Source organism: Crocodylus siamensis, chromosome 10 (genome assembly GCF_052110815.1).
Source record: "Crocodylus siamensis isolate JL-2025a chromosome 10, ASM5211081v1, whole genome shotgun sequence".
Lineage (NCBI taxonomy): Eukaryota > Metazoa > Chordata > Crocodylia > Crocodylidae > Crocodylus > Crocodylus siamensis.
In genome coordinates this window covers 39,447,315-39,463,681 of record NC_143404.1, presented here as the reverse complement: position 1 = coordinate 39,463,681, position 16,367 = coordinate 39,447,315, and the positions used below count along the sequence as shown (strand labels likewise).

General features: G+C 48.7%; 1 protein-coding gene across 3 annotated transcripts in view; it reads right to left on the bottom strand.

The window, feature by feature from the left end:
- Window positions 1-16,367, bottom strand: part of PCDH1 (protocadherin 1) — a 219,122-nt gene that overhangs the window by 192,596 nt on the left and 10,159 nt on the right. For 2 of the 3 annotated variants that reach the window (XM_090065274.1, XM_090065275.1), the window contains exon 3: window positions 12,209-14,401. In XM_090065274.1, the coding sequence (XP_089921400.1) occupies window positions 12,209-14,401 (2,193 nt within the window). Of the gene's footprint in view, window positions 1-10,491; window positions 14,402-16,367 lie in introns of those variants that run through there. The other variant, XM_090065276.1, reaches the window with a different exon arrangement.

The window sequence follows — 16,367 nt, the reverse complement described above, 5'->3', positions numbered from 1 at the left end:
ATTTCTGTGGCAGGGAAGTGGGGATATGAGAGACCATAACTCCCTGGCTTCCAAGGCTGTACCAAAATAGTGGAGATTAACTCTGCTCCAGAAGTAGCTCCATTTGCCTTGGTGACAAGCTCCACACACTGAATCCAGCATGAAGAGGTATGTGGTCCAGCTCATGAGAAGCCGGGTGGAGTGGATGGCCCACCCTCATGCACCAAATTTGGCCCACAGGCTGTATGTTTGACACTCCTACTTTAGAATACGTACCACACCATCCATGTGAGCTAAATAGGTCTGGCTTTTGAATGGGAGTCTTCAGTGGTTATTTGGATCTCAAGAAACCTGAGGGGTGTAAACAAATAATAATCTCTAGCTAGGGAATGGGGTCCTGTATCAGATGCCCCTAGGCTAATTGGAGGGAAATTCTACCTACTAGTTGTCAGATACTATAGATCTCAAGTGACCTTTTGCTTTCTGTGAGAGCTTGCTAATTAACAGTGACAGCCTGTCCCAGGTCAGTAACTGAGTGAGGCTTGACAGCTCACTAAATAATATGAAAGTGATGATCTAGCTTTCTAGGATCTTTGGGCCAGATCCACAAAGGGATTTAAGTGCTGAAGTTCTATTGATTTCACACTGATTACCAATGTGCCTGAGAGATGAGTGCAGTATATCACATATTTATTTGGACTACAGAGAATTCACTGTTTGGAGTGTCTACTCTTCTCCCCAGTACCTTGGTCACTAGAAAATTATATTTAGAGATTTGCTTTTGGGTGCTGACTTGTAGGTAAAGTAGATACTGCATTAGAATAATGGTCCGGGGCAACAGCAAAGGTTAATTGGTTTCAAAAAGCCTGGTGACAAAGTTTCACGTTCAAAAGCAAGGTGACAAAGTTTCCTTCAAGGCCCACTGTGTCTGAAGCCAGCAGACAGACAGGCTGGGAAACTGAAGACATGTATCACACTGTTTCCTGAAAACTCACAACATGAGATACGGTGGCATGAGGTCACAGTGCCCAGCTGTAGATCCCTTAGGATTTCCTATTGTGGTAGATAGACCAAATTAGGCAGCCAAGGTATGCTCAAATTAAGATATTGGTAAATGACCAAATTAAGATGTGTGCATGTGATGGGTGTGGAAAACAAAGGAATGTGCTGACAGAACAGAACACGGACAGTATGATGACCACAGAGAAACCAGTCAATGATACCTGGAAATAAAGAGTCATCAGAGAAGATGACAACTACAAAAGGAGGGATTTCAGAGCAGCACAGGGTCCCCAAGGATGGAACCCAAGGCCACTATGGATAGAGGGCATACCACCAAACCCATCTTGCCAACCCCACAGCAGAGGGAGCCATGGGAGAAGGGGGGTTGGGCCTCAGCCCTCAACCTCCAGGCTGCTGACTGCTTACATTCAAGAACCACAGAGGAAGCTTATGTTCTGGCCAGATGTACCTTCCCTCTGTAAATCCTAGGACCAGTAGGTATAGAATTGGGAGGTTATTTTGTTTGCTTTGCCTGTATTATTCTTAGCTGCTATCACAGTGTATCAGTAAAATTTGCCTATTATCAAATGGAGGAAGTCATGGTCAGTCTGACTGTTTGCATCCACCCAGAACAAGGTATCTGGGTCATAAATCCAGTGTCAACAGCTTGTGGAAGGACTTGAGATCATCAAGAGATGATCTCCCTAGTCAGAGAGGACAGATCAGCAGGAATCATGAGCGGGGAGTTAAGAAAAATCTTATGTCAACCTGGGAGAGAATAATTATCTTTTAATTCTTCCTCTTAAGTCTTGGTACCCTCTGTACCTTGGTTTCTCTCTTCCCCTCATCAACTGACATCACTAATCTGTCTACTGCTGAAAGGCATTCAGGCAATCTGTGGAAAAGGAAGAGCCATTCCTGAAGGGGCTAACCCAGGAGTCCCAGATCATCCAGTTAGGCCATGGTAGGAAACTAAGGGAGAAATTGAGAAGGTAATCCCCAGAGGTTTACTGAATCCTTGATGAATCCTTGGCAGAAGTGAAGTTGTGCAGTCTCCTTATAGTCTATATACCCAGCCAGTTGGCAGAACTTGGCCACATACTGAATTGTAGTTTGACAACCCTGCCTCAGGGTTTGCAGGCATTTCAGCAGTTTATGACCAAACGGATTTGGTGTAAAGCACTGACATGGCCTTAAGGAACTCCCCTAGGTCACTCAGTAGCAAACTAGAACCTTCCAGCAGCAAGAAGTCCCAGGCCAAGTCATTTCCTACTAGTAGGATGACCCCCTAACCCCACCTGAACCCTGTTGGGTAGGTTTGGGAGCACAAAATAAACAACAGCCAACACTAGTTCACAAATACAAAGAAATGTTTTGGGTCTGTGCTAAACATTCTAGCACGAGGACCTTACACTTGGGGAAGTACTGAGGAGTGACCACAGGCTGGGTCCCAACCATTGCTGGTTGGTCTGGTTGTAGTCACAAGGTAGCATTCTCCTCTCATACAGTCACAACCTGCATCTGTAAGGCCCTGTTCTGTATCTGCAGGGCATCCATTTGGGTGCACAATTCCTGTAGGCTGGCCACCACATTCCTCATGAAAAGGAGCATTTTAGACATAGGCAACATATAGGGGAACCACGGGTTGAGAGGGGAGGGACGGACATGTGCCCATCCTCAGAGTGCTAGTGCCGTCCCTGACAGTGAGCGCTCCAGCTGCTAGGGGGTATGGAGAGCGCTGGTGCCCCCCACTGAAATCAGTTCCACTGGCAGGACAGCGGCAGCAGAAGTGCCAGCAGCAGAAGTCCTGGCACTTCCGCTGCCACCATGTTACTGGTGTGCTCGGCAACTGGCCATAGGGGGACCCCTCCCGCCACAGTTTCCAGACAGTCTTGTGCTCTGCTGGAGCCCTTCTAGCCTTGGGAGGCACTAATCACCCATGATCTTAGAGGAACCCATGTGGCTTGAAGACCAGGACCCCTTGCATTAAGGGTCTGACCATACTGTAATGGACCAAAGCACGGGTGATTGGACCTGTGCTGCAAGGGTATAAGTCAGAAGTCCAAGAGCTAGAAGCCATAAGCCAGTATTTTGGAGCTAGAGGTCATAAGTTAAAATCAAACACCAGAGTCAGGGTTAGATAGGATCTCCAAGCAGACCAGGGGCACAGCTGTGCAGTTTGAAGGATAACTCAGCCTAATTCCTTTCTTACTTCTATCTGGAGCTTGGGACTAGATCTGCCCCAGCTTATCCTAGTCTTAGAGGATATTTAGGAGTGCTCAAGAATGGGATAATTACATAGTTTGTTGGTAGTATCCCGGGAACTGTTCTGCTTATGAATCCTCAGGATCTTGGAGAAGAAAAGGAGGAAGCCTGATCTCAAGATAATGCTGGCAGCTCAATGCTAAGGTAGGATGCTACCAGAACTAAGGGTTTATTCTGATTGGTGCCAGGAGAATTGGTGGCAAGGTCAATGTCAGGGGACAATTGTAGTTCTGTTCATATGAGAATGAAATAGGTTGCCAAGGTTAGAGTGGACTTAGTCCCACTCTGTACTGGCTCCACTAGTCTATCCAGGATAATCAAACCTCAAGACATGTAGTTCAACAGAAACAGAAAACCATAACGCTTTCATTTTGTTCGATCTCTTTCTTCTAGGAAGGAGGACCAATGGCGAGTTCTTCTTTGACCAGTGCTCCCACTGGACCAAGTCTTAATGAGAAAAAAGCAATAGTGGGTTTCAGTTCTAAACTCTGCTGGTTCTGAACTCTAGAGGACCAAGGATAGGTTCACTGAACAGGCTGCAGGTCCTATTTTAGTCACCAAAATCCTTCAGGGCATATTCCTTCCTTGGTGGGACACTGGGAATGCCATCTCTGAGAAAAGAGTGCTTTTTGTGGTCATCTCCCCCAATCCAGTGCTCCTCTCAGGGATGACTCCAGTAGGTGGAACATCAAGTGGGTACCTGCCTCTGAAGTAGCAATTCCTAGAAGGAAGCACCAGTATGAAGAGCAAGTCTGGATTGTAGCTCCTATCTATAGAGAAAAGGGTATTTTGGGGGGAAAAACCCATTTCATGATAGGCTTGGCTTGAAGATAGACAGTTGGGAAATGCCTCCGTGCCCCTAGCCTGGGGCTGGGGGGGCAGGGGGAAGGGAGGGAAAGGGGGAGGGTTACTTAGCAACCAGAGCTGTACCTCCTGCATGAAGGCACCAGCTTGCTGTGGGGCAGTGACGGCCCAGGTTTACAGAGAGCTTACGGAGAGACCCGACAGGCTGGACAAAATTGCCTGCTGGCTGGATCAGGCCTGTGGCACATAGTTTGCCTGCCCCTGTACAAAGACATGCAGGGCAAAGTCATGGTCCCAGTAGACACTGATAGTCCAAAGCCTCCTCCGCATATGTATGAGGCATGCCCACAACATAAATGGGATCCACGCATGAAGAAGAATTGAGTGCTTCTGAAGAAAATGAATAGCCTCATCCCGCTTCCCCATTGCCATTGTGGTCCCTCAACAGCCTCACCTCCCTCAGGCACAATCAAGAACTCAAACCATGCATGTCCTAAGAAAGCATCCCAGCCTGGCATGGCCATGTGTTATCTCAGTTAGCCTAGACTCCCCAAGTACCCAACTTTAGTAGTCACACAAAGCACACTCCAGCATCCACTCCACCAGGATTGAGGGAGTCATACCCAATCACCTTACTACACTAGCCAGTAACGTTGGCCTACATGTGCCTACTGAGCATGGCACCAGCACCTAGAAAAACTGAGACCTGCAGGCAGCATTCAGTCCATTTTCTCTACTGTGCCATGTAAGAGCAGTCCCTGCCACATGCCTTCCTAGTTCCATCCCCATTCTGAGATCATACAGCTCCTCACAGAATAAACTAATATCTTCCTATTCCCATATCCAAGGACCCTGTTTGTCTTCTTCAGTCTTCCCCATCTTGTCTACCACCTATCCTGCCCCTGAATACCTCATTAATGCTCTATAACAGTGGGTTTCAACCTGTGGCCTGTGGACCCCTGGGGTTTATCTAAGGAGTCCAGAAAAGATGACTATGATCAATCAAAAGTATGTGAATACTCACACACTTGCAATTCAAAGGGGTCTCCACCTCCATTTGAAAAAATGTAAGGGTCCACAAATGTTAAATTGTTGAAAAACTACTGCTTTAGAAAGATCTTGCTTAGAGCATCCCAACCTTGCCCAGCCATGTTCTTCTCCACCCCTTCCAGTTTCCAAGCATTCTGTCCACCATGCCCACCCTTCCCCTAAACACCCTGATCTCGCTACATCCACTACTCTCTATCCTGCCCCAGAGAACCCTCATTTCTAGCTCTAATCCTGCCCCAACTCTCCACCCTGTCCCCAGCCACATATAGCCACCCTTTCAAACAAACCTGGTTTGTGACAGAAAGGGTCCTGGACACACCCAAAAAGAGAAGGGATAAAGCTCGTTTTGCCCCAGCAATGGTTAACCAGGCCCCAGTTCTTGAACTCTATTCAGAATGACTTGTGAATACCAAAAAGCAGCAATGCAGCTGAGAATGCGCAAGCCGGGCTAGGGAGAGGCAGTGCTGGGAATATCAATCAGCACAGCTTGAATTGGGTGGCCACAAAAACAGCAAGGGCTTTTATCATTAAAATAATCCCTCCACAGTCCCACTGCCTCAGCCCAGTGTACGGGCTCAACACTGTACTTCAGGGGCCTCAGCCCAGCCACAGTATGGGAATTGTCAGCAAATGGGTATGCCAGAGACCTGCATGAGATGGGAAAGATATGGTCAGAAATGGGAAAGGGAGATAATTACAGAAAGAACTAGAGACAGAAACTCAGGAAATGAAAAGTAGTGAGGGAGGAAGGAGAGATGGAAGAGAAAAAAAGAAGGAGAGAGACACCCAATTAAAGAGGGGGGATAAAGCGAGAAGAGAGCAATTTTCACCTAACCAAAGCTGCCTTCCCACTTCCGTCCAGGTGGCTCCACCTCTCTCAGGAGTGCAATTCTGGCAGCTGTGCAAGGTATGAAGTGTTAGATTTGAAGTGTGGTGGCAGGGTGCAGCACCTCCTGTACGCTCGAGGTGCCCACATAAGGCTAGTCTCAACGTGCCCTGCTAGGAAAGCAATCCTGGAGCCTATGCAGATAAGCCCTGTGCTCAAACAGATCTAGACATTCATAGCTACACAACAGCTACATTATGAGACACTGCCCCACAATGAAGTTACTCTAGCACTCTAGGGATGCAACTACCATGGGCAGCTTCACAGCCATTCACTCCAAACAGTTCCACACATCACTGAGTCCAGAAATGAACAAAGTCCTAGGTCAGTGAAGTCCACTACTCACCACAGTCCAGTTCCAATGGGCAGCAGGAAGGTAACAGTTCTTACAAAAAATATGACCTCCATGTGAACATCCCAGCAATACATAACTTAAAAGTAATGTGAGCTGGGGGGGGAGGGGGAGGCAGCATAAAGGACAGGAGAGAAATGACTATATCTTGGCATGCTTAAGAGGGTGATAAATGAAATGCCCAATGCTGATAAATGTCACCCCACCTGCTGTATTAAGACAAGGTCTCAGCTTTTCACCTTCTGCAAGTGGATCCTCATTTTCATTGCACCAATTTTTCCCTCAGTCTCGACTCATAATGACAAAATGCTAAAAAGAGAGAGGCAGAGCCCTGGTGGCATCCAAACTCCTCTGAAACCAATCTCATAGTCCAGCAGGGTACCAAACACAGGTTTCTCTTGCTTTATGCTGTACATGCATTCCTGAAAAACAGCACGTAACTCAAATTTGGTTAAAGGGAACCCACTTTACAATGTAACAAATAGGGATACATTCTAAGACTTTGTACTGACCCCCAGACTCATTTCTACCACTTTTACAAGACAATTTTGGTACTCACCAACAGCAGACAGTACATACAAGCACAGGGTGGTGTTGAATTTTTAATTGGTGTGAAGAGAGGGTGGTGAAGGCTTCATTGATGGACCAGGGAGAGGGGTAGGAGATTAGCTAGTGGGACACTTAGAAGCCACAATGAGGATGGCAAACACAGAAACACATATCACAGACAACAGGCAAGGTGGACAGATCCACACGGGAGACTATATTTTGGTGTGTCACTCCCACAATGCACCGCCCAAAGTAGCTGACTGTGAGCTTCCACCACACCGATCACATAAGAGTGAATTTACCTCCCATATAATGAATTTTTGGTATAAAAAGGGTCATCGCATAAGAGCAAATTCACACATACAGAACATGCATAAGGCATGGGAAACCTGTAACATATTTACTTGATTTTAAGGTGAGTTTTTTTCCCTCATTTAACCTGGGGGGAAAAGCACCTCAACTTGGAATAAAGTACAAGACAGCCAGGGATGGAAGGCAGGGGGCAGATAGCTGCAGTTGCAGTTGCAGCTCCAGTGGCTGCCACTGGACTTGCCTGGGACTATGCTCCATGTCCCAGACTGCAGTGAGGATGGCAGAAAGGGGAGACAAGGGGGCCTGAAGCTGCAGGAGTGGGGAAAGGCACACAGGCAGTAGGAAGCAGGCAGCAGGGAGTGCAAGTAGTGTGGGGACAGGCAAGAGAGGAAAAGCTGCTTGATCCCACTTGGCTCCACTGCTCCTCACCACCTATCCCTACTGCTACCCACACTGCCTGCTCCACCACCACCTGCCCCCTTACTGTCTCTCCCCCTGGCCTCATCTAAATAAAAGTAGCTTTCTCCTTGGCTCCATCTGCTGGACAACTCCGTCTCCCTCCTCAAGGCAAATGTAGCTGCATCTTTGGCAAAGACCATGATTTCCTGCCATTCTTCCCAAATACGAGGACTAGAAACATCATGCTTACTTTTTCATGGAAGCAGAGATTCCAAAGCCATCCCATGGCTCCAGCAGCTTGGGTCTTCACACAAACTATTGTGCTTATGTCTTAGTCTGGGCTGCCCAAAGGTTCACCTAAGTTCCACTGAATGGGCTTCACAAAGAAGGCCTACAGTTAGGCCTAGAACATGTGCAACACCTGCCATAGGTACATCCCAATCAACCTTCTCATGTGAGTAGGGTTTTATGAACTAAAGCTCTGGATGTTGCCACTAGCTGTTGTAAATGTGAAGGCAAAGTAAGTCAATGCTTCCTCATGAAAAGGCTCTAAGCCAGCACGTGATGGCACAGCATCCCCCTTGTCTTATGGGGTAAACTAGGCAATAAGACAGATATTCCCAGAGAGTGAAAAACTCAGACAGGAACAAGGTGGCTCTCACAGCCTCAGGAAGCTCAAAGGAAATGGTCAGCTCTGGCTCCCATGAAACAAACTTTCTGGGCAGCAAGTGTCCTCCGGTAACTACTGAAATCAAGGAGAGCTGGGAAAGAAGACAGGTGCCCCCAGGGAGCATGATGCCATTCCCCACCAAGATAGCACAAGAAAAGGAAACACCAAAAATCCTGCACCAAGCAAGCACTATCATGCTTACATGGGTGTGGGGATACAGGATCCAGCTGCTTGGATAAGGGGGCAAGGGAGACAATAAGTTCTGCTCGGCAGGAAATAGGGACTGAGCATAACCCTAGCCCTGTGCTGAGGAGGGACCAAGTGAAAGGACAGCTTTACCCAGTGGGGAAGAGGAGATGCACCAGATATTTTGGCAGCTGTCTGATAACTATGATAAACTGCTTCTCTGTAACCATTCTCTCCAGGCAGCCATGCCCCTTACTATAAAATGATGCATCTGAATGCCCAGCACAATCCTTCCCATCAAACCTGCTTGTGCTGCTTCCTGCTGCACGTGATGGCCTGGCATTCCTCATACATCACCATACCTGACCTGGCCACTTTACTCCACCTCCCCCTGCTGTAGACCAGGAGACCACAATACTGAAATTTGCTGCCCTCTGTGGAGTGAAACAGAACTTCAGGTGTAGTTGAGTCCCTCTTGTCAGCAGCCGCGGTATGTGGCTCCTTCTGGAAGTGAGCCCTGTGACCATTAGTAAGGGTTCCCACTGGTACCTTAAGAAAGTAAAAGCAGTACATTTGATGAATACCCTGTTGCCAGCAAAGTCCTGAATCTAGGGCTACAAATGGGGAGGAACCAGGTATTTTTGCAATAGTTCTGCATTGCTCACCAGCAGCATGTCACAGAATTGCTGGCCTGGCTTACCTTATCAGGGAAATCTCATCTTCCCATCACAAACTGCCATGCCAAACAGAGACCAAGGCTGAAGAGGCATGGGAGGAATTATATTCAAGGCAATGGAACAAATGCAACAGCTGAAAAAGAAGGGAGGCAGGGGAAATCACAGGGAAGGGACAGGCAGAAAAGGCTCATCGGCTCTATTATACATGCACGTTGCTGAATATTCTGTACTGGCTGTTTTCAAGAAGAGGCATTGTCTGGCTTGGTTTAGGAACAGTGAATCCAAAAGGAGACTGTGACCTGCCTTGAGTGCACCAGACTGCAGCACCTCTACCAGCTCCTCAGGAACTTCTTATTGAGGGTCTAACAGCATTTTTCCTCATACGCCCCACTAAGTCCCAGGACCTTCTGGCCAACCTCCTCCTGGCCCCAGCCAAACTCTTCATCTATCAGTTGAGAAAGGAGGGACTGGCCTGGAGAAACCCAGAAGACTGTTGGGCTGTTTTCCTTTCACTTATCCATGTACATCTCCAGGCAGAATTTCACTGGGTGGCTTCTGCAGACTGCTTAGATGTTTGATGGGCTCTAGCCAGTGTCATCTGCTTGGTGTCTCCCTTCAGAACCATAGTTACTAACCTTTGACCTGCACTTCTGTTCTTGGAACAAAGGATGAAAAACAGGAAAGCAATTGTTACTCAGTTGGAGGCCTGCCTTTAACCCAGGGGTGGGCAAAATGCAGCTCACGGGCCAGATGTGGCCCATGAGGCCATTCTGTCTGGCCCACAGGGTCTCTACAAAATTTAGAAAATAAATATTAATTTACCCCTGGCTGCCTGTCATGCAGCCCTCAATGACTTGCCAAAACTCAATAAGTGGCCCTCCACCCGAAATAATTGCCCATCCCTGCTTTAACCACTACTAAAAGCTTATAGTTTCCTGGTGGGCCTAGGCCCACTATGCCTGTAAAATAAACACACCTGTATCTACGCCAGGGAATGGATAAGATTATTATTACGGTTCTCTTCAACCCTGATTCCTTAAAGAACAAGGGCACAAGCCTGAGATCAAAGAGTGGGGTGGGGGGCATGAATTTTCTTCAGGTGCAATCCAGGCACCAGGAGGACAGGTGAAAAAGGGAGGCAACCCATGAGGAGCAATCCTTCACATGCTCTGGGGCAGGATGAGGTGAAATGCAAGGTTCTTTGGCCAGGACTGGGCTTTGCTAGCACTGTTTCTGGGCTCAGCTAGGAGACTGAAAGGGAAGAGAAGCAACTGGGGCTCCAAAGGAAGTGTTCTCAGCTAGATGGGGATAGAGTGAAGGAAGAGCCCCATTTTGAAAAATAAAGCACACCATTCAAAAATAGAACACTTTATTGAAGGCAGATTCAGTAGGTCTGTCCTACCATGGCAGGAGTCCAGCCCCATTGAACATATCAGATACAATGCAGTAGAGAAGGTATCTCCACAAGACACAGGATACAGTGCAGTGAGGCAAAGGAGTGGCCCCTGTAGAACATAGGATACAGTGCAACTGGAACTCCATGGGGCACCAAGGATATAATGCCCTAGGCTGGGAGGCTCCCACTGTGCTGTGATAGACTATCCAGGGGCCCAAAACAGGAGTCTTGAGCTGGCTGAGCTGGCCAGGCAACCTACATCAGAAGGTCCTCAAAGCCTTGCACCATTCACTCTCCCACAACCTCCAGGGCCAGCTACCGAGCTTCAAAGCAAGCCAGCAAGCAGCTCCCCCTCTGACACTTCTCCAAGAAGTAGGTCACACAGCAGACAGCCCAACCTCAAACAGCAAGCACACAACCCCAACCCTAAAACACAGCAGAAACACCCTTGTTACCCAGCAGAGATCTAACTGCAGCCTTAACACACGGCAGAAACACACTTGCTCCCCAGCAGAGAACCCCAGCTCAGTTTTTCTCCCCGGTCCCAAGAAAAAGCAGAAACATGCTTGCTGATCCCTGCTTTTCAGGCATGACTCACAGCAGAAAGCCCAGCCCCAGTACATAGCACAGACTCTACTGGCCCCAACCTCTGGCACATAGCAAATCCCCCTACTGGCCCAGGCTTCCAGCAATGACTTTCCTCTTCCCCCCACCTCCCACTTCATAGGCCCAGCAGTCACTGGTACCCCTATCCAATCCCCAGTACAGATTCATCAGAGCCTCCCACTGTCAGTAGGGAATTCTGGCTCTGTTCACCTCTGCAGTAGCCTTGGCAGAGGTTACAGCAGCAGCTTCTGCAGCTTCAGAGCAAATGGCCTGGCACTTAACACTGAAGGAGGCCCTGTTGCTCTCCATGTCTACTAAAACAAAAGGCTCAACATTTAGGGAAGAGCAGCCTAGGAAAAAGAAAGAGCTCCTCTCCCTCTAAACTTTCCTCATGCTCCAAGATGCCACACAGTATGCAAGAAAAGCAGGCGTTACAGATTTGCTTTGCACAAGGATGGAAAGAGGCTCAGCCCCACCCCTGCCCAGAGCTGGCCCAGATGAAGGCTGCCTTTAGCATCACTGAACCCTGGCTGAGCACAGAAGACTCCCAGCCAGGGCAGGGCAGGAAACCGGCTGCCAAAAGCACTCGCAGGGGCCAGGCCGTACTCCTTTCTCCCCCATTACTTGGCCCTAAGCATACCAGCCCAAGTGGAGGGGACTGTCACTGCCCCTGATGCTCTCAAAGTAGGTCTCCAGCCCAGAGCTATTGAACTATTTGGGCCAAGGGTTTCAGATCAAGTTCCTTGGGCCCTTCATCACTGCTTTGTCCCTAACCAAGGGCATGCAGGATTCCTTCACATCAGTACAATGCAGTTGGATCCCAATTCCCCCCCGTGTCTACTGCCATTCTGCTGAGGAGTCCAAGGGTTATCTACCAGAGACATCAACTCTCAGGTCAAATGACTTCAGTCCCTCCCCTTCTCTGACCCATAAATTTGATGCCATGGCTAGGGGCTTCACAAGTCCCCAGGCCATTCATGCAGAGTTAGGGTGGTGCTTATTCCCACACCTCTGTCCAGATGGCACCCCTGTGCAGAGGAGGTGCAGCTACTGGGCTCAGGAAGAGCTCTCCTACCTGCTTGTTGGTATATTTCTGGGGATTGGTGCGGTAGCTGTAGTCTGAGTATTGTTCAGAGCCTGTTGAGTTATTGTCCCCAGTGCCAACAAAGGTGTTTGTAGCAGGCAGATCCTGTACCACTTGGTGTTTTTTGGAAGCAGATGGAGACTGAGGTTGCAGCTGGATGGAGGGCAGCGGTGAATTGGAGCGGTAGTGGCGCCCCAGGTCCGGGCTCCCAGGTGGATAGTTGAGGGGTAGATGGATCCGGGGGCTGTCACTTACAGAGTCATTCATGAGGTTGAACTTGAGGGATTTTTGCAGCCCCGTCTCCTCTTCATCCTCTGCTGGCTTGGGTGGCTTGGGAGACTTGCTCTTCTTCACTTTGTTCTTGCTCTTGCTGCTCTTGTTGCCCTGTTTAGGTGCATACAAGTCCTTGGTTTCTTTTTTGCCTGCTTGGTAACCACTCTTGGCCTCCCGCTGCCGACAATAGCGCACAAGAATGACCAGCACAATGACAAGCGTTACAGCCACAATGCCAGCAATGACTCCAAAGAGGATGTTGCTGCGTTGCTTGCTGCGCTCATATTCAGGATCCCCAGCAATGTCTATGTCCAGGGGTGTGTCCAGGCTGTGCCCCACTAAGGTCTCCAGCACAGTGCGATTAGCTAGGGTCTCATTGACATAAAAGTGCACTAGTGCAGTTCCATGGCGTGAGGGCTTGCCCTTGTCATTGACACGCACAACTAGGCGGTGCAGGCCATGATGCTTGCGCAAGATCTCTTTCTCCAGTGTGATATCCCCACTGCTAGGTGAAATCTGGAAGAGCTCAAAAGGGTTGCCCCCAGTAATGCTATAGATCAGCTCTGCATTGACCCCAGAATCAATGTCTTCAGCCTTGACCTTGCTGACCTGTTGCCCAGGGCTGGTGTGGGGCAGGATGTGTTTATAAGAGGCATTGGAAGGGGAGGTGATAAAAGGGGCATTGTCGTTCTCATCCAGTACATTGATGGTCACTCCCACATAGGCAGATCTGGGAGGGTCCCCTGCATCCACAGCCTTGAGCCGGAAGGTGTATGTGCTCTGTTGCTCCCGGTCAAAAGAAATACTGGAGAGGATGGTGCCAGTGCCATTCTGGATCACAAAGTCCCCATTGTCTTGTTCTACTGAAAGTTGGATGCGGGCATTGTCACCCTTGTCAGCATCAATCACTGTCACCATACCTACTGGGCTCAAAGGTGGCATGTTCTCCATCACTGAGAAGTTGTAGCCACTTAACATGAACTTGGGGTCATTGTCATTTTTGTCCATGACATTAATGGCCACAGATGCTGTACCCTTGAGGCTGGGGCTGCCCTTGTCAGCTGCCACCACCAGGAATTCATAGCGCTCCCTCTGCTCCCGGTCCAGCACCGTCTTCACTCGGATTTCACCAGAATCAGGATCAATAGAAAAAATACCCTTGGAGGAAGGATCCATCACCAATGAGTAAACAAGCTTGGCATTAGAGCCACTATCAGCATCACTGGCACTCACCTCCATCACTAGGTCATCAAGGTCATTGTTTTCAGGGAAGGCCACTTCAGTGAAGCTCTGGCTAAAGACAGGGGCATTGTCATTTACATCCACCACCTGCACTTTAAGGGAGTTAGTGCTGGAAAGGGGTGGGTTTCCTGAGTCCACAGCCACAATCTCAATGGTGTACTCCTTCACTGACTCATAGTCCAGTGGTGTGGTGGTTTGCAAGAAGTACTTCTTCTTGCTGTCACTGCCCGTCTCACTGGCCTGTCGCAGCTGGAATGGAACATCACCGGCAACCACACAGGTAACCACAGCATTTTCTCCTTCATCCCGGTCAGACACTTGCACCAGGGCCACAGCCGTCTCCACAGGTACATCCTCAGAAATGTTTGCCATGCCGTCCTGGTGGGTGACAAGACCAATGCCTCGGATCTCAATGGAGGGGGCATTATCATTCATATCCTTTATGGTCACCACTACCTGAGTACGGGCACTCTTGGGATTAGCCCCTTTATCCTTTGCCAGGACAGAGAACTTGAGGATGTTAACATCCTCCCGATCAATGGGCCCCTGTACAGTGATGAGGCCTGTGGCTCTATCCAGGCGTAGCAAGCGGCGTACCATGTCTGTGGCCTGGTGAAAGGAATAGTCAATTTCGGCATTGGCGCCCTGATCCGAGTCATTGGCTTTCACCTGCAAGTAGGAGGAAGAGAAGGTGAACAAGAGTGGAAAGGACTGAGCACCCCTAAGAGTCAGTACACTATTTGCATCAGCCTCCCCAGGAACCAAAGCAATAATTCTTTCCCCATCAATCAGGGAAGCCCAAAGAAGAACCAGTGCTTTCTCCTCCGTGGACAGGACCCATGCAGCAAGAGCCTTGTGACTTGGCAGGCTGTCCTTGGGGTGAGTCACATCCTGTCCATGCTATTCCTGTGAAACTGGCCTGACTGGTAAAACTCTTGTCACCCACTCCCTGCATGCTGACAGCCCTGCTCTGGTATGTAAAGAATCCTCCAGGTGAACCAGCTCAGTGATCCAGGAGCAGTTCTCTGACTCTCAACAACAGGGAAGAACTGCCAGAGACTAGAAAACCACCTACCTGGCTGGCTGCCAGGTAAGCAAGCCTCACCCTGCTGGGCCCTCCCATCACATGGGAACAATACACAGCCTGTCCCTGCACGCACCTTGGTAAGGCTGGACTTAGCTCTGCAGACATACTCCAAAAAAAAATAAAATAAAATCAAAAAAATAAAAAAATAAAAAAATAAAAAAAAATCTCATTACCCAGAGCTGGAGATACAAACAGAAGGCCATGCCAAGACCCACAGCAAACCCTTCTGGGTGCTGTTTCAAAGCAGAGAAAGCATCCTACTGCCCTATTCTTAGCCCCCAGTTCATCCTGATCCAAAGCCAGCTCCAATTTGGGTCACTTCAGCACAGGCAGCAGCATCTGATCTAGCGATTCCTGGGGAAGGTAGCAGGGGACTGAGAATAAGCAGCAAGGCATATCAATACAGCTGCAGGGAACCCTGGGCTAGTATAGTGGGGTGGGGGAATCAGGTCAGGATTACAGAGTGGTAGGAGAGCTGGAATGCTGTGCAAGGATACTGGGGCTGGGATGGCAGAGAGGCTGTTGCAGAAGGCAAGGTAGATCTTCACCTTACAGACTAACTAAATCAGAGATGCATAACATAAGCTTTCACAAGAGGGCTTGCATTATCAGATGCTGATGGGTCAGGATTGTGGAACAGCAGCAGAAATGAGGGTGAAGCCCAGGGCTGAAATACCAGAGGGAACTGCAGGCTGGAATTACAGGTCTTGGGGAGAAGGGGACAGACCCCTTCTCATACACTGCACAGCTCTTCCCACCCTTCCCTTTCCCAAACTGCTCACTTTCAGGAGCCCTGCATTCACCATAAACCTATTTCCATGTTCATTATTTGCTTTCTAAAGAATATAACATTTGTCTAACATTTGCTTTCCTAATCATCTCTCCAAGCAGCCTCTTCTCTGCACCATTTGCTGCTCTGCCTGTTATCTCACTCAGCAGATTTGGATAAAGAACGAAAGTTGTTAATGTAAATTCCACCTTTTACTACCACTCACAAAGAAGGCGGAAGTCATTTTCCCCCTGAAAGATAAAAGCTGAGCAATGGCAGCAGCAGCGCCTGGACCCATTCTCCTCCCAACTGCACCATGGCCTTATCTGTTTCCAGCTCGCATTCTCTTCACAGTGAAAAATGAACTCTTAAAATTCACATTGAAATTAGCAAGCGGACGAGTGCCAGCCATGCTCCACTTATTAAGATGGCAGCTGCAGATAAACAGATGTCAGCTACCATCAGCTCAGTGTCCCCTTCAAGCCATATACACAGAGATCCACCCCCTCATTCTCCTTCCATCCAATCAGGAGGAAAACAGGATGCTATAGCTGGGCTCGAAATTCTCTCTGCAGAATCTGTGGAAAATAAGGCCTCTAGCTGCCACGGAGCTTGAAGCCTAGTGGTGGCACATACTGGGCAGGAATCCCAGGCATGCCAATAGGAGAGGCTAAGCAGTGTCATGGGCAGGGGTCCTGGTTTTCTCTGCTTAAAAATCTAAAATTCTGATTAAAACCCCAGAATCTACATTTTTCTGCAATCAAAATGAAATGCCACAA